The 22,649-nt window shown below is 33.3% G+C and overlaps 1 protein-coding gene across 3 annotated transcripts in view; it reads left to right on the top strand.

Moving 5' to 3' along the window:
• LOC145291395 (deleted in lung and esophageal cancer protein 1-like) overlaps nucleotides 1–22,649 on the top strand; it is a 134,295-nt gene that overhangs the window by 85,659 nt on the left and 25,987 nt on the right. For all 3 annotated transcript variants that reach the window (XM_080137191.1, XM_080137193.1, XM_080137192.1), the window contains exons 22-28: nucleotides 1,872–2,011; nucleotides 6,008–6,202; nucleotides 11,177–11,253; nucleotides 15,569–15,720; nucleotides 17,732–17,838; nucleotides 20,430–20,500; nucleotides 22,008–22,136. In XM_080137191.1, the coding sequence (XP_079993317.1) occupies nucleotides 1,872–2,011; nucleotides 6,008–6,202; nucleotides 11,177–11,253; nucleotides 15,569–15,720; nucleotides 17,732–17,838; nucleotides 20,430–20,500; nucleotides 22,008–22,136 (871 nt within the window). The remainder of the gene's footprint in view (nucleotides 1–1,871; nucleotides 2,012–6,007; nucleotides 6,203–11,176; nucleotides 11,254–15,568; nucleotides 15,721–17,731; nucleotides 17,839–20,429; nucleotides 20,501–22,007; nucleotides 22,137–22,649) is intronic.

The following is a 22,649-nucleotide window of genomic DNA, read 5'->3' on the forward strand; positions in this document are numbered from 1 at the left end:
GGTTTCTAGTGCCTTTTTGTTTGCTGTTCTTGTGATTGTACTACATCTAATATTCCTCCTTCAGATATCCAAATCGTTTCATATCAGTCTTAGTAAACTGATTTTGTTTTATCATTTTGTCATAAACATGTTTAATTAAACAGATGTTATGATTTTGAATTTTTAAGATGAGGATTGGTTATTCATATTATTTGGAATCTTCAGACCACTGTTCTCATCTTGATTGTTATTTTCATAACGTTTCGGCTGATGTAACCTCTGACCTTCTTCCAGTGTATCTTGTTGAACTTGGGAATCTTCCTATCGAACTCGATAATTTGGACGGAATATCAAACAAAACCATTTATTTATTTTGCATTCTATCCATTTACTTTATTCCATTAACCATGACTGAATAGAGGTCCTAAGTAATTTGCAATTGTATTTTTCAGTTACCCACACTGAAAATTGAAAAATGTTTATACAAACGAACAAATCAGCATATCAAAGGAAATACAAAAGAGAAACGTCACAGAAAACATGGAAAAAAAAAATTAATTAATTAATATTTTCAGGAAGAATATCTGTAATGTTGTTAATCTTCATTGGTGTCATTATATTTTAACATGGATCCATACGTTGCATGTAGACAAAGGAAAAACAAAAAGAAAGAAATTAAACTCGGCTTTGAAATAAAAGACTTTTTATTCATAGTACTTTCCAAAATAATGCATTGCATCTTGTTTTAAAAGTCTTTTAATTCGCCATGTAGTTGACAAAACTTTGCCATATCGAAGACATGCTTTAAAAGTCTCTCACACCACCACGTGGCCTCGCTGTTGCCGCACATATGCTTTTTTGTTTGCCACCCATGTTTGCTCTTTTCTCTCCACTTTTCTTTCCCTTCCATTCCTCTGCTGTGATGTCACATTACTCACCAGCTTGGTCATTTGCATAGTGTTATGCGGTTGCTACTGCTGCTAACACTGGTCAGTGGCTCTGTTACATATTAATTTAAATCATATCAAGAAGACAAAGAGGATAAAAGTTCTTGGCCTTCTGGTTAACACCTCCATCAAACCATCTAGATATTGAATTCAGGCTTTTTTTTTTATTTTACAAGGGAGTCATCGATTATCAAGTGCCAAAGGTCACTCAAGGATAAGGGTTAATGAGTGTATAATGGTCATTGGGACAACAGTGTAGTAATCATTAGTGGTGGAAATTGGATTTAATTTGATTATTTAACAAAAGGGACTTGTTTACATTGGACTTGAAGATGGCCATATTATAGTTAACTGGAAAACAAGCGAGCAGAACATAGTTTCACAGATCGGCAGTTCTAGGAAAGAAGCTTTGTTCATGGAATTTGCGTTTAGACACAAATAAAGAGTGGGGGAAATTGTTGATAGTGGTTGTGCTGATGATAACGTGGCAATCTCATTTTGGCGGACAATCTCCTCAGTGATCATTATGACCTCAGAACATATTATTCGTTCCTTGACCAGAAAGAAGTTTACACAGACACTAAAAGAAACTATTTCACTGCCAATTCCAATTGAACTGGAGGAGGGCCGCTTTCTCATTCAGAATCCCTAGACCTGAGACAAGAACTTGACTATTGTATTTGCTTCTTTGTAAATTTCTACCACTCTTTGTTTACATAGCAACTGAAGCATACTTTTTTTTTTTGTTCAATAAATTGAATTGAAAAATTGAATTGAATTGAACATGACTGCAAATAATATTTAATATTTTTAATATGAATTTAAGTGATTTTTTGCCGAAACAAAAAAAATGATTTATTTAAAAAAAAAATGTGTTGCATTGTTTTGTTGTCTTTTTTGCTTTTTATATTTCTGTCTTTTGTGTTATGTTTGTTTCTCTTTCAGATGCTTTTTGATGACATCTATATTTGCTGTCAAATTGAAGGAATGAAAACACAGCTATGTTTATCATTGTCAGGAGATGTGTTGGGGGTCAAAGTTGAATACAATATTTCACATGAAAGCTTCTTGTCTTCAAATCTAATGTAAGTTAAAAAAAAGTTGTTTTTTTTACTTTTATTTCACCCCAAACAAAGCACAATGTCACTTGGACATAAGGGGCTACTAATTAGGATCAAATTTATAGGGATTCTGTGTGTCAGTACAGTTGAGGAAGCAGGTATCTGGGAGGCAATTTCAAAGTCTAGCAGTTCAAAGGAAGACTCTATTTGAGTAGAAGGTTTTCCAGCATCTAGGGATCTCTACAGTGTAGGGGTGGGATTTTGGTGCTTGTTGTGTTAGTCAGGGGTATTTATGTTGAGTGAATACAAGGCCCTTAAGTCTGTCAGAGCATATTCCATTAAAGTACTTGTAAAACAACATTTTTGTGATGGGACAAATGTTTGAGTTTGGTTGCTAGTGCGGAACCTATTAGGTTGGAGACTTTCTTTGAAACCCTGTCCAGGAGCGAGAGACAAGTGGCAGATGTACCAGCCCAGATGTGGCAACAATACTCCATGCATAAGCAAATAGTGGCCTTGTAGAGTTACAGGATACTCTCAGGTGTAAGTAACCTTCCAGCACGGTAGAGAGAGCACATCTGTTTTATAACAGTCTTGGCAATAATCTCAATGTGTTTGTTCAAATTCATGTTGCCTGTGAATTTTAAGCTGAATAGTTTGAACGAAATACTTTCAAGTAGTGTATCATTATCCATGGCAATCAGTGGTTGAGAAGATTTCTTGTAATTATTAAAAGAAAGAATCTTAGTCTTAGCAGCACTGAACATTACCATCCATTTACATCTCCATTCCATTCCAGACCGAAGGTCTTCCTCTAAGGTTTTATCCATTGCTTTAGCTATGTGTTCATTTGTTTTCCCCTCATGTCTGTTATAGAGCGTGGTATCATCAGCTAATATATCTATCTCAGAGACAATTTTATCAGGGAGATATTCATGAATATCAAGAATAATAAATATACCCATATATATATTTGCTGATGACATCATGCTCTATAACTGGCATGAGGGAAAAACACTGGGTGTCTCTGCTAAGTCCTTGTGATCACACCCCTGCACCTGGCTAATAGGCAAAGAAAACTGAGCAATAGGCAGAGCCTATCTACTCCTTAAGCAGTTTAGCTTTACAAACTGGTAATTTGTTTGAGTCACCAGTTCTAAGGAGATTGTTGCCTAAGCCTAAGGAAGTCTCCTTTTGCCTTATACATCAAAAATATTTGAAAGTCATAAAATAATGTGGAGTGTGGTGGTATGTGTATGAGTGTATGGAGATGTATCTGTTTGGTGGTGGTGGTGGGGTTGGTTGGATAAAGAAATGAATGATACAAAGAAAATAGATGGTCATATTGCAAGTCATGCCAAATCTTGGCTCATAGTCTTCTGCTAACAGTTTTGTTGGGTAATTGATTAATTTATTATTTTAGTGGATTTTGTAGATAAATGGTAAAACATTAATTGGAAAAGACATTGCAGTTTAATTTAATACATACTAAAAAGTTGATGCCAAAATTTACTTTGTTTCTGTCATTTTCTGTTTCAATTTTCATATTTGAAAACCTTTGATGCGGTAAGATTTTGCTGTTCGTCCGGTTAGCCATAAGTATGTACATCAAAGGAGCATGAGTGCTATGAGTTCATCAGAGCACGTTCTATTAAAGTACTTGTAAAACAGACACAGGGATGCGACACTGTGACAATGAGTCAAAGGTTGGAGCTTGGCTAGTAATGCAAGACATCTTAGATATATGAATAAATTAGATTAGGGAAAGGAAAATAAATTTTAAAACAATAAGAATTTGTCTATGAAAAGAAAAAGTTAAAAAGTAACTCAATCCTAATTCTTGTGTTTTTGCTGAAGAGATTTCAAATTTGTATATTTCCTGGGTAAAGCAAGAGTTCACGCCTGCAAATTAGCATTGTTCAAGATTTGTAATTAAAGACATTTTTGTATTTTTATAAATTGACCATTATTAATGTGTTCCATGTCTTCTGCCACTTCAGAGCCAATGGACTGTGCTTCAGTTGATGAGGACTCAAGTGAACTTTATAGTCTCCTCTGTTCACGCACAAAGACAGATTGGCATGCTAACATAACCATCTTGGACTAGAATCATGAACTAATTACCAATCTTTATGAACACCTCACCCACTGGAGAGATCACTGCCACTTAAGCAACCATGCCACACACAAGAAGATTATCTAACTAAGATCAAGTAAACCACAGTGAAATCCAACTATGAAATGTACCTACTTCGTTTTAAACAAGGGGTGTGGTCATACAACCACTAAGAACCCAAGCCGATATCTCACAAGTAAGAATTTTGAACCGACTAGGACAATGTCATCCATCAAGCTAACCGAATGAACAACTTAATATTAGAATTTTCAGAATATAAGATGATATTATTATTTCCACAGTCAACAATGCTGCAGCTCACATGAGGCATGCAAGCAAAAAACTGGAAGTCTAAGCCTCGCGTTTCGTCATTTGGGTTTATCAGTTGAACATATCCGAACTCAGGATTTGAAACCTGAATCTTTTGCATGCAAGTTCAGTATCCTGCTACCTGAGCAAGCACATTTATTAGCCAACACATACTGATGATCCCAGGCAAGAGATATGGATGGATGGGTATATTTAACACATCGTCAATTTGTTAAATCATGACCAGCAGCTATGATCAATTATGAATATGACTGCTAAATGACTCTCTCTACACTTGAGCATGCTGTTATCAAAAATCCAAACAAAAATAAAGGTGCAGGTAAAGGCAACAGCACTGATGATATTCTCTAACACAGTAAAAACATACTAGGGCCTGAAATGTAAACGTCAATTCTTCTAAAAGATTTCCAATGAAAACGCAACGCCAGAACAAGGCCGAACAAGGCCATATATACACTGATCAAATCTTCACCCTAAGACAAATCTTCAAGCATTGTTGGTGCTTCCAGCAAAGGACAGTCATCTGTTTCATTGATTTTGCTGCATTCAACTCTGTTGACTAAAGTTCTCAGTTTTCTTTAAGCATACTACTGTTCAACATAATTCCACACATATACATGTATGGTGAGCCTCTGAAACCCTTTGAAATACGATCTAGCATTTGGTAAGGATGTCTTCCTTTGTTAACACTTTTCAATCATGCCATTGACTTGATCACCTTGAATTCATTAAAAGAGTTTCTTGTTGTAACTATTAATGAGTTTCAAAATGTTAAATCACAGATTGGCATGAAAATAAATGCTTTGAATACAAAAAAGTTTTCTGCCAGTTTCACCGCGACAGACAAAATACCCATCAACCTCAATAATGATGTTTTTGAAGAGTTTGAGAATTTCAAATATCCATATCCGGTTTTAACAAAATTAGTTTGAATAAAGATGATGTTACAGAATTTTTGATATGAGGATTGAAAATTTGCATTATTTGGACTACTGTTCTCATCTTGAGTGTTATTTTCAAAACCATTTGATCGATGTAACTTCCAACATACTTCCAGTGTATTATTTTGAACTCAGGAATCTGCATGGAATTTTGATCAGAACCTTTTATTTAATCTATAGAGTTAGCATGCTCTCATTCCATCAACCATGACCTGGTAGAAATCTTAAGTTATTCTCGTAATCTTAGTATTACCCACTCTGTGGATTGAACCTTCAACCTCTAAAAGAGTGTTACTTTGAACTGAATTTTACTTATTACTCTATCTATTACATCACATTATAAAAACATTATTCAAGATGAGAAAAGTAGTATGAATAATTCAAATACTCTAAATTAAAGAAAGCTGGTTATATTTTTAGAAACAAAGTTTGTGTCAAGAAAAAAAAAAAGAAGATTACTGAATTAATCATCATTGGATAAACCTTTTTTTAATCAGATGTTTTTGCTGACACATTATTGGTTGATTTTTTATCCGATCATGATGTACCTGACATTTTTCAAAATGATCTTTAACATTATTCTGTGTTTGGCCTTGCAGATTTTAAGTTATTTTTTCTTTTCTTTATTTCTAGACATGTTGCTGATACTGAGAAAATAATCAAATTTGGTGATTCTGTCCAACTGAATTCTCTCTCAAATATGTATGTTCATATTTTCAACGACTCCGCAATTGACACAACATTTGATGCTTCTATTAAATATTTCCCAGCCCGACTGCCATCTCCACCAACACCTGAAGAGAATGAGGACGAGGAATATAAAAGCTGGTAAGATTCAATTATTTACTATTTATGTACATTTTTTTTTTTGCTTTCTTCTTTTTTCTCCCCTTAATAGTCAAATAAAACATCCTTGAGGTGTGACTACCATGATAATGCCATTCTGAGGGGGCGTTAGGGTTAGGTGGTAAAAAATATAATAAAAACAAAAATAAAAACCCGGAAAGGAAATCATTGTTGGTTGACGATTTCAGTCCAAGAAGAATCAACCTATCGAATTCCAATGTGTTCATCTCCCTTTTAACAACCAGGCAGCATAACCGTCACTGACAATAAGGATATATTTTCATATATCTGTGTCATCTTTCTTTTAATATAACTAGTCCAGATGAACAATTTTTAAACTTTGAATGTCATTCTTTAGTAACATCCGTACTTCTTGACCGGGTTTTGTTAGAAGTAAAAATGATTCCCTTGTAGATGAAGTTAATGAACTGGTTAATGGTGACCTTTATTATGCTACCATAAAGATAGAGATGGACAGCAAATGTGCTACTGAGGGATTTAGCACAATCTCTAACCATGGATGATAATACAGCACATTTTAAAGAAAAAAAAAACATCTATGGACCCTTTAGTAGAAAAAGAACAATACCAAACTGTAATATTAGATGTTATTGAAACGTATTCTACTGTAGACATTTTAACCATCATCTCTGAAAAAAGAGCTCTCAGTTGGTTTCAATAAAAAGCAGGGCAATGTTGGTAGCTGGTTTGGTCTGCCCCATACCCAGCATTACAATCTTCAAAGGAAGAAAAAAAAAAAAAAAAATGTACTAGATAAGGCAGAGGAAGCTAGGATGCTAGTCTTTGATATATCCAAAGCATTTGACAAGGTCTGGTATGAAATGCTTCTCATGAAAAATTAATCATACAGTATTTCTGGATGAATACTTAACATAATCAGATCTTTCCTAACCAAAAGAAAACTCCAGGTTGTCTTTGATAGTCGTAAATCTAAACAGCATGATATCAATGCAGCTGTACCTCAGAAGTCGATAGTTGGACCTTTATTATTCCTAAATGACTTCTCTGATAGCATTGTGTCTGAGATGGATGTATTTGCTAATGACACCACACTATAATTTACATGATAGAAAAACGAAAGTACACATATCTAAGGGAATAACAGAAACATTATGAAACGATATTCAGTCTGCAGTGGAATGGAGCCATAAATGAATGCTATATTTAATGCTACTAAGACTAAGCTTATTTCCTTTTTCAACCTAATTGCCACTTCTCAACCACCGATTGCCATAACAAATAGCAACCTGCCTGAGAGCTCATTGTTCAAACTCATCAGCTTGAAATTTCCAGTCAACATGAGTTAGAACAAATAAATTGAAGACATTGCCAAGGCTGCGGCAAAGAACATAGATTCTCTCTATCATGCTAGATAATTACTCATATCTGAGCCACCATTCGTCTATGCATGAAGTATTGTTGACACATTTGTGCTGGTGCTTCTACTGCGGGTCTCTCCCTCTTAGAGTCTTCAGTCTAATGAGTCTCACACTCATTGGTCAACCTTTGTCCATCATCGCAATGTTGCATCATTGTGCTTGTTTTACAAGTACTCTAATGGAATGTGCTCTGATGAACCGACAATACTTGTTTCCCCTTGACATACATACTCCCAACGAACCCAACAAGCAACAAAATTCCACTCCTTGAGTGCCCTTGATGCCAAAAAGCCTTCTACTTAAATAGTTTCTTCCTCTCAGACTGCCAGATTTTGGCTGTACTGGCATGCAGAAGTTTAAATGTGATTTGAACAGACATCTCACTACTCAGCTTCTGACAATTTCCTGTTAGACATGATCTATTTATGACCAAGTGGCAATATGCCTTATTTGGAGTGAAAAAGAGTAAAGAAAAAAAGATTCTAACCTTTACATAAATCAGCAAGAATTTGGCAACTGAATTGTGAAATGATTCCTGATAAAAAGCAACTGGTTCTAATTGCTACACTCTTTTTTTTCTCCAATTAGTTGGAATTTGCTTTCCCCTTTATTCCCAAAAGCAAGTAAGTTTTTATAGGAATGTGTTAACTCAAACTATTTTCAACCAAAAAATATCGTTTCAAACCCTAAAAGTAACACATCTATGTCAAAGTAATAGGCTGATCCCAAATTAGAAACTCTGATGAAATATAATATAGCAGTCTAAAGCTAGGCAGAATTCTAAAGCTAGCCACACTTCAAACAGGGCTCCAAGAACATATGCTCAACAACACCCATTATCATCCTGTGTCTGCCTAGAGGAAGCAATTCATAAAAGAACACTTCAATGATTCACATAAAAGCTTTCTTCATCTCACGCACACACTTGTAACGATCAAGTGAGCACAAACAAATTATAACACAAACAAGGTAAACCAACACACATACATAATGCCATGCTATCAAATACTCAAACATGTATATTATTCATAATATGAACATTTTTTTACATGTAACTATTTACTCAGATTTTGTGATCAAACATGAGTTTGCATGAATGAACATCTAATGAAAGAAATTGTAGTTATAAAAATGTTTGTCATAAAATTCCACCTTTTCTCACCATTTTCATCTACACACCTCTGTTTATATTTTTGTTAGCACTTGTTCATTGGTGACCTTTCTATTCTCTTATGTTTCATTTATTTCCATTTTCTTATGCATGCACGTCCATAAGAAATAAAAGATTCTTAGAGTTGAGCACTGTCTGGGAAATTGAAAAAGTTGGTCAGCCGGCCTTGTGTGCAAGGTCATGACTTTCTGTTACTTGATCAATCTAAGATCATCTGTATTAAATGTTACGCTTCATTAATGTAAAAAATTTCCCTTAATTCTATGGCAGTGAAAGATGGCCCTGAGGTATGTTCCTTGCTAATGAAGTCAACGGTGGCTTCATGGTTGAGTTTGAATCTTTCAATGAGTGTTGATCATCATCTCCTGCACTGATGATTGCATAAGCATGAAACACTAGTGTCTGTAGGTATTAAAATAAAATCAAAATTATTATTTATAATTTATATATATATATATATATATATATATATATATATATATATATATATATAAATTACAATAAGTTTACCAAGGTAATCAAAATGGTAAACTTAAAATATATTATAAATATTAAAGAGTTAATATTTACTAGTAAAATAATCTCAACCAGATGTAAAAGCTCAATAAAACCGAAAAGGAAATAGAGCTTATAATATGAATAAATGATTAATAAAACATGTTAAAAAACATCTTGGAAAAGAGTTAAAAACATATTTAATTTTAAAAAGGAAGCACAAGATAAGTGGATAGTCCTTAATCCGCGGAGTTTCGAAGAAATACTCTCCTTCTCATCAGAGGGTAGGAATTAGCAAAATGCGAGATCGGATTTTGCATGTAAAAGTATTTAATGAAACCACAAGTAAGTCACAGATCTTACTTGGTTAAAAAAAAAGGGTGAGGTAAGGGGAATAGGAGGTAAAAGAAAAAAATGATAAAAAGATTTCACATGAATGGATAGTCTGGTGAAGGGTAAAAAATCCAAGAATGGTAAAATCCAAACATGGTCGAATTAAAAACTTCCAATCCAACAGATTGGTTACAATGCACTCATAAATTTATTTTCACATTTCCATGAAATTTCTGGATTTTATAAAATTGTTTATTGCAAATGTATTAATTTGTTGCATTAAATCCCATATTTTAGTACCTCAAAATGTGTTTGAAATTTAATAAAAAGAAATTAATGGTCATTCAACTATCAGTCGAAATTTGTGTTCAGAGTATAAAATTAAGAGTGGGAGCTCAGGTGTCAGTTAGCATTTTATAATTGTAACTGGATCTATGTTTACTAGTTTAAATAATATACCCATTTTTGGTTGCAGACACCAAATCTCTATTACAACATTTATTTATAACATTTATTAATTTGTATTATTCGAACTGTGGTTCTCATTTTGGATGTTATTCTCACAATGTTTCGGTCAATATAACCGGAGACAAACCAAAAGAATTCCTGACATAAAGTTCACAGTAAATTGTGTTCTATCAGATTCAGTTCGTAATATTAAACTTCAGCCACAATATAACTTCCAGCAAGAGTTTCAGTTTCACAAGTTTATTAATTTATTCATTAAATTATTAAGTGAAAGTACATCTCCATTTTAAGAATAGCTTTCTAAATAATAACGTTATTATTTCAGCATGGTCAGTAAACTGCAGAAGATTATTTTGTACACCATTCTTAACATGAGGAGTTTGGAGGCATTATTAACTATTCTGTACTTTCACCTAGTAATTTAATAAATTAATTTATAAAAAAAATAGTACAAAATTTGGCAAATAACAAAAGTAAGTAATTCAAAATAGGAAGATTTTAATGTCAAGAACCAGCTCTAACTGGATACCATTTGCTGCAGACATCAGGGATGTGCAAAATCAGGATACTAGGGGTGCCTAATCATCTGCTCCTGTTTTAAAAGTACCCTTTTCAGAGGAATGTATTATAGGGCTGTGCTCCACTGAAACACTGATTTTCTTTTACTTGAGTACCTGTCCTAAAAAAGTTCTCTGCACGTTACTGGCAGACATTGAGTCGTATGTTTTTCTGGCTCGCCAACCAATGGCCTTCTTCAGATGCATCTTGTCAAACTGCGGAATATTTATTTTAAAATCAAGAATCTGTACAGAATTACGAACTGAATCCTTCATTTAATTCACGGGGGGGGGGGGGGTAGAGTGTTCTTGTTCTGTTAGTAAATTTTAGTTTTATTCTTAGTTAATATTACCTGTAGTGAGGGTTGAATCTTCAACCGGTAGAAGATTGAAGCTTAAAAGTAATTTTTTACTTAACACCTTTATCCGTTGTACCACATGTCCATGTTCTGAAAGAAAATTTCTGAAATTTGTTCTACTAAATTATACATTCTAAGTTTATTCTCTCTTGATTTTTTTTTTGTCATGAAAGGCATTCCAGGCGTTCAAAATGGAAAAAGTTGAATCACAAACAACCATCTGGAACTTTTCTGACCAGCTTAGACTCAGGTGAGTGCCTATTTATGTTTTGCTTGAAGCTTTTATGTCTCTTTGCATTGTACAATGTATATATTCAAACAGAATTGTAATAACCAGTCGTATGCAAAATGTATGTGCATTTTCCACGTAAAATGTATTTAGAAAAGGGGTTGACATGCCAGAAAACTCAACAGGCAATCAATAAATAATTGTGTGCATTCAATTACTTTTCTGTTTATCAAATAAAGTTATTAATTATGAAATCATTTCATTCACTATTTTTTTTTTATAATCTATATTTAATCATTGAGTTTGATACAAAATTGATGCATTTGAAATTAAATCAAAACCATTTATTGAACTGATAAAACATATTTGTTCTTGTTTTAAGCAAGTGAAAAAGACATTTGAATTATTTGGACTACTGTTCTCATCGTGAATGTTATTCTCATAACGTTTCACCCAACATAACCTCTGAACTTCTTCAGGTGTATCATTTTGAACTCAGGAATCGGCATGGAATTTCAAATACAACATTTTTTTAAACCATGATGATAACATGCTCTTGTTCTGTCAACCATGACTGTGTAGAATTCACAATTGTATTTTTGTACCATTTGCACTGAGGATTGAACTTTCACCCTCCATAAAAGTGTCACTTACAACTGATTTTTATCCGTTGTGCCAGTAATCCTTGCAGATGGACGAGAACAATAGTCTGAAAATTCACATCTCAAAAATTCAAAAACGTCATGTTGAATTCAAAGAACTTAAGGGATGCCCTTTTCTCTTCCCTGCAACCTCTTTCTCACAGAAGAGATGTTGCGAACCTGTCTCTGCTTTATCGTTATTTTCATGGCAAGTACTCATTTGAACTCCAATCTATGGTCCACCCTCACCAAACATTTAGGAGAAACACTCGTTTAGCTGAAAACACTATCAATAATTTCTCCCACTCTTTATCAGTGCCTAAATCTAAATGTAGATTCCATGAACAAAGCTTCTTCCTTAGAACTGCACACCTATGGAACTCTCTTCCGTTTTCTTGCTTTCCAGCTGATTACAATAAGGTCATCTTCAAGTCTAACATAAACAAGTTCTTAATGAGCCGTTCCCCTTAAGTAATCCAATTTACCAAATTTACACTTCTAACGATTACTATGATATTGTCCCATTGACTACTGTACACTCTTTAACCCTTATCCACGAGTGGCCTCTGGGCCTTGATAAGTGGTGATTTCTTTGTAAAAAAAAAAAGAAAAAAATATCGGTCCACTCACATACATCACAACATTTGATGAAGAACTGGATATTTTCACCCACAACCATTTTTTGCAACAATCCATGTTTGCTAATAAATAATTACGGCTCTGGCAATTTGTGTCCACATCTACCTAAAAGAGTTGAGTTATGGGAATCTCTTCAATTAAGAGACAAATGTGTTGAAGGATTCAGAAAACTGTGGCATAATGATTACTTGCTTAAGAGAGAGACACACAAATATGTTAAGTGACTGTCCACAAAAGGTGTCTGTTGGAGAAATTGTCTTGATCAGAACTCCTAATAAGCCTAGACCCTTCTGAAGTGTTGGCAAGGTACTGCATTTCATCCACAAGAATGATGGTAAGGTTCATAGTAAGGGATAATTGTGAACAAGTCCATTCCCTAAAATATTTATTTCCCTTAGAAATAAATGATGGTTCCGCAGCAACTGCTACAGAATTTGTGGATGAAGGTCGTTGCTTCTTCTACCCTACTTGTTTGGTGGAGAATGATGGAACTTCTCCGATGATATGTTGTGGCAAATGCAATAAGTAGATTCACTGTGTTGGAGTTGAGGAACAGGATATGGTTAGAGATTGGTTCTGTTCAACTTGTAAAAATTTGTGATGTTAACTTCTTCCATTGTTGTCTATTGACTTTTGTTCTAATTTTGTTCCAGTTGTTATGCATTGATATCATTAATCTAGTTAAAATAGGTCGTTAGTTGATAATACTTTTATTGTAAGGCAGAAACAGATAATGTTTATTAAGACATTTAGCCGCATTCATATTAATAATTCAGAAAGTAATTGATTACCAATTATTTCTTTTTCCTTGCTCTTGGGAGTGTGTCAGAAATAACACAGATGAAACAGGATTCCACTGGAAGACAGGGATTGTACCTTTAGTGGGAATTTTGACTTTACAGTTGCTATAAGATGATTGGACCGAATGCAGCTCATTAATGGGTCCTCTATTTTGAACTCAAACATAGTTCTTTTTAATCATCTAATCGACAATGGGATTGACAAAGAAATATGATCTCATTGGAGTTGGTGGGAGTTATATGCCTTCATAAAATATTATTATGCCAGTTAATGGAAATTGAATGATTGATTAATTATCAGACTGTTTATGTAGGCTTCCTTTTCTCAAACTAACAGGTCTACAAGCAACATAGCTATCTGGCCCAAAATGTCACCTAAATTAGCTCACATTGATTTAGCATGATGAAACCAGAAAGACTATCCAGGAGGTAAATCCTTGTTCTTTATCTCGGGTTATTTCTGGCAAAGAGGGCAATAGCTGTGTTAGTTAATTTCTCACATCCATGTGAGTATATATATATATATATATATATATATATATATATATATATATATATATATATATATATATATATATATATATATATAATCGGTTTAAATTCTTTTTCTATGCACATCTTTCCTTGCCTCAATCTGTGAATTATTCCACGGATTTCTGCCTTTTGGATTACTTTGGACCATCTTCCAATTACGCGATTCCCTTGGATTTTACTTGTGGAAATGGAAACTTAACCAACTTTTTTGGATTTTGATTTTTGGATTTTACCGTTATTGGATATTTTACCCTCACCAGACTATCCATTCACATGAAATCACTTTTTCCTTGTCCATATTCCCTCTGTTTCACTATTTGTTACCAAGTAAGATCTATGACTTACTTGTAGTTTCATCAAATACTTTTGCAAGCAAAATCCGATCTCGCATTTTACTAAATCCTACCCTCTGATGAGAAGGAAAGTATTTCTTCGAAACTCTGCGGATTAAGGACTATTCACTTATTCTGTGCTTCCTTTTTTAAATTAAATATTTTTAAAACTCTTTTTCAATGTGTTTTTTAACATGTTTTATTAACTACTTGTTCTTATATATATATATATATATATATATATATTAATGGTGTTCTAATTTCTTATTTATAATTAATGGTTCCTATATTGTATTAAGTTCTATATTACTGTAGTCCAAATAATCCAACATCAATTCTCATCTCAAAAAAGCAACGAGATGTCTGTTCACATTATATTCAAACTTCTACATGTTGGTACAGTCCAAGAAGCAAGATACATTGTGAAAATTCCAAAAGTTAGCAGTTCAAAGGGAGAAACTCTCAAAGTAGAAAGCTTTCTAGTATTGGGAGATCTCTACAGTAAAGGTGTGAAATTTTGCTGATTGTAAAGTTATTTGGAGGCATTTACACCGAGAGGGCACCAATGCTATGAGTTCGTTGGAGCACATTTCCTTAAATTGATTGTAAACCAGACAAAGGAATGCAATATTACAGTGATCAAACAAGAGCTTAGTTGACAATGCGGGAATATTAGATTGAAGACACTTTTTTAAAATAAATTAATAGAAAAAACTAGTAGTTGATGCATCGGCCCATGTGTGACAACAATATTCCATGTGTGGACGAATGGTGGCTATTGCAGTATTTTTGGTATCTCTGTAAAGTTATGATTACAAAAAATTGGAAGATTCTATTTACATACAGGGGTGATAAGAACTGACCAATCAGCTGGAACCACACTCTGCTGCCAACCAATCAGAAACCGAAATCACTCCATGAAATATACTGTGTTTAGAATTCCTGCAAATAACTTTTCGTCTTCACATGGGAAGGAACTCTGCTCTCTCCATCTGCAAGCTTTTACAATTCAAGATTTCCTTGAATTGGCTACCTACCGGAAACACTTCATTTTTGTCTGCAAGCTTTTACAATTCAAAGCTTCTTTGGCTTAATACTGCCATTTTGTTTGTAACAACATTTCTCTTCCTTTCTAAAACTAAAATAGCTGACAACTCAAAAAAGTGTATATCTCTTTGGCATTGTAAATATATAGGATGCTGTTAGATGTGAGTAATTTTCTAGCACGGTAGAGAGCCCACCTTCTTTGCTGCAGCCTTTGCAATGTCTTCTATACATTTGTTCCAATTCATATTACCTGTGAATGTTAAACCAAGGAGTTTGAATGATGAACTCTCAGCTGCATCTGGATTTTATTTTTCTTTACCCATTTTTTTTTTTTTTTATATAGAGTTGATGAATTACTATTTGGGTGACAACAATGGTGCCGCTTTCCTGATCACTCCAGCAAATGGTCAGCTTCTTGCATATAATCACATAGTTCTTCAGATTTCTGCCATTAACAACATGTGGGGCCAGTATCTGGATACTTTCTGCTGCCAGGTATATCTGTTTTTTCATTATCATGGTAACTATATGGTGTAACAGCATTTCGCTGCTCTGCTATGACATAACTAATAGAGCACTCTTTATGTACTTATAGCAATCTCTTTTCTAGGTAGTTAGAGATCAGCATTTTGGTTTTGATTGTTATTTTTTGGAGGAAGGGGGGGGACAATAAAACGTTTTTGAGTAAAAATCCCTACTTTTTGAATTTGTGTTTTGTTTTAGTTTCATTGTTTTGTTTTATGGCATATTAACCCTTTTTGGGGTTATTTAATGCATAATTCGGTCATTTTGGAAAAAGGTTTAATGCTTCAAGTTCTTTATATCTTGCATCCTTGCATCACCAGTTGGTCAGTCTGTCATGCTAAAATTCTTTTCAATAAATCTTAATAAAAAAAAAATACTGCCAAGCTTTATGATAATATATCATTTATGATAATATGTCATTTATGATAATGTATCATTTATGATAATGTATCATTTATGATGATGTATCTGGATATGTGTGTGATGTGGATTAAATTTAATCAAGATTTTAAAAAATGCATTTTTGGGAGTCTGTTACATTATTTTCTTTGGTCTGTCACACTTACTTTTGAAATGATATTTTCTAATTTTTTTTTCCTCGTGAAAGCACACATCTATTATGCACTCTCCAATTTCTGGAAATCAAAAACATCTAATTCCTTTAAAGAATTTAGAAATGAGATCCATTCTTTTTGGCCTGGGAACTCAAGACATCAGACATTGTTTAACAGATTGGCAATTTAACAAGCCTTTCACTAACCAGACAAGATTCTCAGAATGACTCCATCTTTGCATAGACTTCCCTGGTAATTGTTGTATTGAATCCCAAAACGTCATCATCAATCATATTTACTTACATTATTCATGCATTTCTCTATTCATTGACCCTGGCAATACATGTTCTTTATCAATTGTTTTGAGACATTACAGTATACTTTCACTTCATAAGTATATCTTGTTTTCATCTATTCCTCATGTTTCATATGTTATTGTTACATTTGTCTTTGTGACAAAACCACGTGTTACCCCACTCAACAATGATTGCTGACTCCAACATTGTGTGCCATGGATTTCTTTTCTTTCATCTTCTCCTCTTGTTCTGACCATGTTGCATATTGGCAATTACCGAGGGGTGCAATGGCTCACAAGTATAAGAATTAAATAAAACAAGATAGAATAAATAAATAGATAAAAAATAAAGGCAAACACAGACTTCAACATTTTCTGTAAATACCTTTTGCACTCTGGGTGAGTGTGTGACATCATTAACCGTTGAAACACCATTTACACAAAGATCCACATCATTGTAGTCATCTGTCGAGGCCTCCTTGTCGTCAGTTGATCAATTCATTTCCTCATCTGCTCTGAGCTATGACCTGCTTTCTATTCTCAAACTCACAACTGCTCTCAACTGTGTCCAACTGGAAACTCTCAACCGTTGTCAGCCATACATTATCCTCAACTTTAACTGTCATGAAGACAGTTGTAAAACTCATTGCCAATCCTAAAACTAATTCTAAATATATCTCGGGTCCTTTTGTTTGCCACACTCTGACTAACAATCCCATTCAGCTTCCTTTGTCTACCCTGGTGAATGACTTCCTCTCCATTGTTCTGTAGATAAGCCCATTTCCTATACCTTTGTTTCACTGATAAATTTATTTTCTCTTGTCTTTTTGTCATGCTTCATTTTCTCTTTCTCCTCCACTTCCCAACACTTGGGGGGAGGGGTCACACCGATAATTTCACACACACATACACACAGACACACGCATATGATATATATGAAAATCAAACTATTTCGGTTTTTATTAACTCCCCTCACTCGTATGTGTATTAAGGCACACAAAATGGTGTCCATGTGTCTTGAAAAAAAAAAGAAGCAAACCCATTGTTGTTAGAAAAACATAAAAATGTAAAATAAAAATAAAAAAATATCCATATTTTACAAGACGTTTTTTGTTCTGCTTTTTGTTTTCAGATCGATGACTTAGAGCCGATTGAAATTCCTATTGAATTGAATGTAGTTGGCACACCACTCAAATTTCTTCTTGTTGGACCAAACACAACTCAAGCACCTCAGTTAAGGTAAGTAAAATCTATAGAGTAATTTGTACATTTATAACAATATTTATAATTTATAACAATATTTATAATTTATAACAATATTTATAATTTATAACAATATTTATAATTTGTCTTGAGTAATTTATGATAACAACACAATGTGAAAGAAGTTGTATTTGAAGGCTATGACAATACAGTCTTGCAGGAGAATACTGTTGAGTACAAGTCAATGAAATAAAAGAATAATGACAATATTAAAGGAATTCAATAAACATGACCATGTAAGTTGTTAACATAATTTCTTCACCAGATTTTTAGCGTTCCTCTTGGTCTTTTCTATAATAATAAAGAATCCAGAATTTATCAGTTAAAAAATACATTATAGGATTTCCTGAGAAAGCCACTTGCCATTTACTGTTATTTTAGAGCAGGCTTTGACAACTTATGGTACTGTTTTTTTTTTTTTTTTTTTTTTTTAGACTAGTAATCATGAATACTATTATTCCTTTATAAAGCTTGCCATTTTTATTTGAACCAACATACTCTCACCATGAAAGATAGCATTTTTCCAAGAGTGATTTTACTGCTGTAATTGATCCCACATCACCTCGTTGAAATTTTTCTGATAAAGAAAAAGATGGTAATGGAAATTTCTCAAGAAGTATTTTATAAGCTTGCCTTGATGTACAACGTATTAGTAAGGCATAACATGGAGGACGGCCTTTTGGTTTATAATGTTCTTTTTTTGTAACTCGTTTAAAATTAAATACCACTCTTCTTCTACTACGTTTTTGATATAGGTTGAAAAATACTCGAACATGCTAAATTTTGTAAGTTTAGCATTATTTCCATATATAAACCATTGTGGTATAGTGTTTCCATTGCATTGGAACTGAATAGGAAGGTTTCAGTCAATATGAGTATATTCTTTTATCGATGGAAAATGTGTTTCAAGGTCAAAGACTATTCTATAAATTAGAACATAATTGTCATGTTTTTTACATTCAAAATCAGAGGGAAAACATTTCACAGTCAATTGGATAAAATCTGTTATCGTGTCAGTTAAAAGAAAATCTTGTAATTCATCTTTTTCAATCTGTTGTTACTTTGGGGTTTTCCTAAAATCAGTTTTGGTGCGAAATATGATTTTATTAATTGTTCTGAATGTATTGATTGTAAATTCCAATTCAACCTGTTTCTTTTTCCTCTCAAAATGTTTGATGCAAATAACTGAATTTTTCATAGGGAACCAATTATTTTGATTAACAAATTTTATTTATTTTTTGATAAGATCAGATTTTCCAAATGGAAAAGAAAATGTGGAGACATTTTTACTGTTCATGTCATATCTGCTAGAACGACTAAACGCCACACATTTGTTAGTCATTTTTGTTAAACAAAAAATATTAAAAAACAACAACTTCATAATTAATAAAGACAATTAATACATAGCAAAAATATATAATGTGGAGATTCAAAAACAAAAACATCACTTACACAACTGAAAATCATTCAAGCGAAATCAGTCTTGATCACTAATTATTTATTGTTTTAATTTTTAAAACGCAAGTGTAAACATGCATTTTAGTGTTGAAAAAAAAAATAGGTTCTGACAAATTCTCTTGAAATTTATTTATTCACATTAAAAAAAAATAATTCTTAAAGTTATGCTACTTTTAAATTTTTAATTACCTAAGCAGTCAATCTATTGATTGTTTTTAGTTTTAATTTCAATCAGCCTGTTAGAAATTAGCCTGCAAATGTTACATATGGGGCTATATTTATGAGTGGGTCATGAGCAGGCAATCAATTCAATTGATTGACAAATGAGCGATTTCACTGATTTCGATGATGACAATAAAAATATTGAGGTGAGGAACATTTGTTGATCCTCATTCACTCGGGCATTGTCAGGTTTCCATGCTAGTATATAATGAACAGACATTAGTCTTTGCTGTAGAATGGAGGATTAAAATGTGATCATTGATTAAAATAAGAAACATTTTATACAACAAAATCGATAAATTGTGATTTAATCGATTTTAACCCTACCAGACCGAGTTACCGATATACCGGTAATTTCTGAAAATGCTATATACCAAGTTACTGCCAAACTGGTATTATTCCCAACCACGTGTTTTTGTGTTGCCAGGGAGCTAAAAATAGCTACCTGATCGTGGCACCTCATCTGACCATATCTATACTGTGTTCTTGGAGAAACACCTGAGATACAACAGACGGCACCCTGGAATATCTTACAAAAACAACCCCCAAAAGAAGGTGAAGAAAATGTTCTGGTGCACCCACAGCAGAAAGTGCCTGCGCATCAAGGAGGGCTTCACCTGTTGAGCAGACTGGCATACGAAGGTTGAATACTGGTGGTAGATGAAAGGCAAAAAATTGCTAACAAGTTTAAATTTTTTTCACAGTTTTGCCCAGGAGTCCAGGCACAGGGGCAAATTAGATTCAGTAGCTCAGGTCTGGTAGGGTTAAATTGTGAAAATAATTAACTGAATCGATTTTCCTTCTTGATTTGTATTGAATAATATTTTGTTTTTGATTCGATGAAGCAAATCAATAAAAGTAATTTTCTTGTCTTTCTATTCTGAAAGATTTGGCTCACATCTTGCGGGAAGCGATTCCATGAACCGTAAATTGCGAATTTCTAACACAAGTCCATTTGGTATGTATGTTGTATGCTTTTGATTGTGTCGTACAAATGAGTGACAGTATTTTTATTGTTTGCTTGTCATCATTGAGCAGATCTTATTTTTTTCTTAACTGTAAAGGAAGTTATTATAATATTAACAGTACCCGTAATTTCCTTCCTAATCATATTTTTGTGTGTGTGTGTGTTTTTTTGTTTTGCTTTAACAAATTATGCAATAACTTCCTTTACAGTCAAGAAAAAAAAAGATCTGCTCAATGATGACAAACAAACAGACGTAGTTTATATATTTATTTAAATCTAAACGTAGATTCCATGAACAAAGCTTCTTTTCCAGAACAGTTCTGCTTCTTGGTTAAATACAACATGGTAGCCTTCAAATCCAATGTAAATAAGTTCTTGGTGAGCCGTCCCTACAAATAATCAAATTCTACCCAATTTACAACATTAATGATTACTACTCTACCACCTTACATTCATTAACCCTTATCCTCGAGTGGCCTTTGAACCTTGATAAGTGGTGACACCCAAGTAAAAAAAAAATTACAAGTATTGTTAATATTCATATATTTTGGAAGACTTTGTAAGTTAAAAAAATGCAGCAACATGTTAAGTTAAAGTTATATGCAAAACTAATCCCTTACTATAAATTCTAAAATAATTGTGTATGTGTGTGTGTTTTTTTTTTTCACCTAGTTAGAATCAACATGTTTCTGTTGGTGATTAAGTCACGTAAATTCCAATAATTGCTCAGGAATTAAGAAATGGAGTAAATTAAGTGTTGGGTAATGTTGCCATTTTGATTGACTGTCACCATTTTGACTCTGCAAGACGTAGTTTATATATTCTGCTAATTCAGAAGGTTTAACAAATTATATGGAATTTACAATCATAATGCATGTAAGAATGAAAGTATATTTATAGGAACCATAGGTTTTATATAATTTAAAATCTAGTGCTGTATGTAGACAAAGGAAAATATGAAATAATTGCAATGGTTTTCATTGTGTGATAAAAACTTCTTGATGAATATGAGGGATGTGAGAGTAGATATTAATTTAAGAGTGAAAATGGCTGCTACCTCCTCTGTAAAAGACATTTTGGGAGAAGAATGTTATCCAGAAAAAAATATAAGAAATTTAGAAATGAAAGGAAAAGAATGCATATTTTCTGAAAACATGCATGAGGAATCGACTTAATTGGTTGGCAAAACAGATTGGAATATAAATCTTTTGATCCTAAAGCTATAATAGCCAATGAAATAGACAAAAATTGACTTTGTTTTATTATATAGATAGAAGAAGATAGAAAGAAGATAGAAGATTAAACCTTGTGTTATCCCATGGAGTTATAACACAAGGGTTAATGTGTCGTTTACAACTAACAACCCTTTTCAAAAGAATTTTATTGCAAACAAGAATTCAGTACTGAACAATTTATTCTTTTTAATCATCTTCTGCTGATCATCTGCTTTTGTTAAACAACTGATTTTAATTCTTGATTACATCTTTTTACTCTCCAGACATTCGAGTTGACTGGCTTGCATACAACAGTTGCGATGATGACAAGCTTTTAGACTTCAAAGTGATTATTGGTGACCCTTTCCCCATCTTGGGAGAAAATGGTTTAGAAATTTGCCCACGTCCACCAGGTAAGATTGACCATTTTATAGTTTGTTTCATTTATTTTAACCTTGTGTTTTTGGAGTAATATGATTTTGGTTTTAAGTGTAGATATGGTCTGGTGACTGACGGTTTTCCTTTTGTGCCTCCAATTTGAAATAGATGTAATTGATAAGTTATCGCTATTTTGGCAAATCCTCATCTGAGCTCCAATCTATGCCCCTCCCTTGCCAAACTTTCACAAAAAACACTCGACTAGATACAACCACTATCAACAATTTCCCCTACTCTATATCTGTGCCTAAATTTAAATACAGATTCCCTGAACAAAGCTTCTTTCTTAGAATTGCCTGCCTGCAGAACACTGTTCCACTGGCCTGCTTCCTGGTCGATTACAATATGGTAGCCTTCAAGTTCAACGTAAACAAGTTTTTGTTGAACTGGCCCCTTAAATAATCCAAATTCTACCCAATCTACACTATTACTGATTACTACACTACACCTTACATTCTTATCCTTGAGTGGCCTTTAGGCCTTGATAT

This window comes from Euprymna scolopes, chromosome 12, assembly GCF_053919585.1.
Source record: "Euprymna scolopes isolate OS-2025 chromosome 12, ASM5391958v1, whole genome shotgun sequence".
Classification (NCBI taxonomy): Eukaryota; Metazoa; Mollusca; class Cephalopoda; order Sepiida; family Sepiolidae; genus Euprymna; species Euprymna scolopes.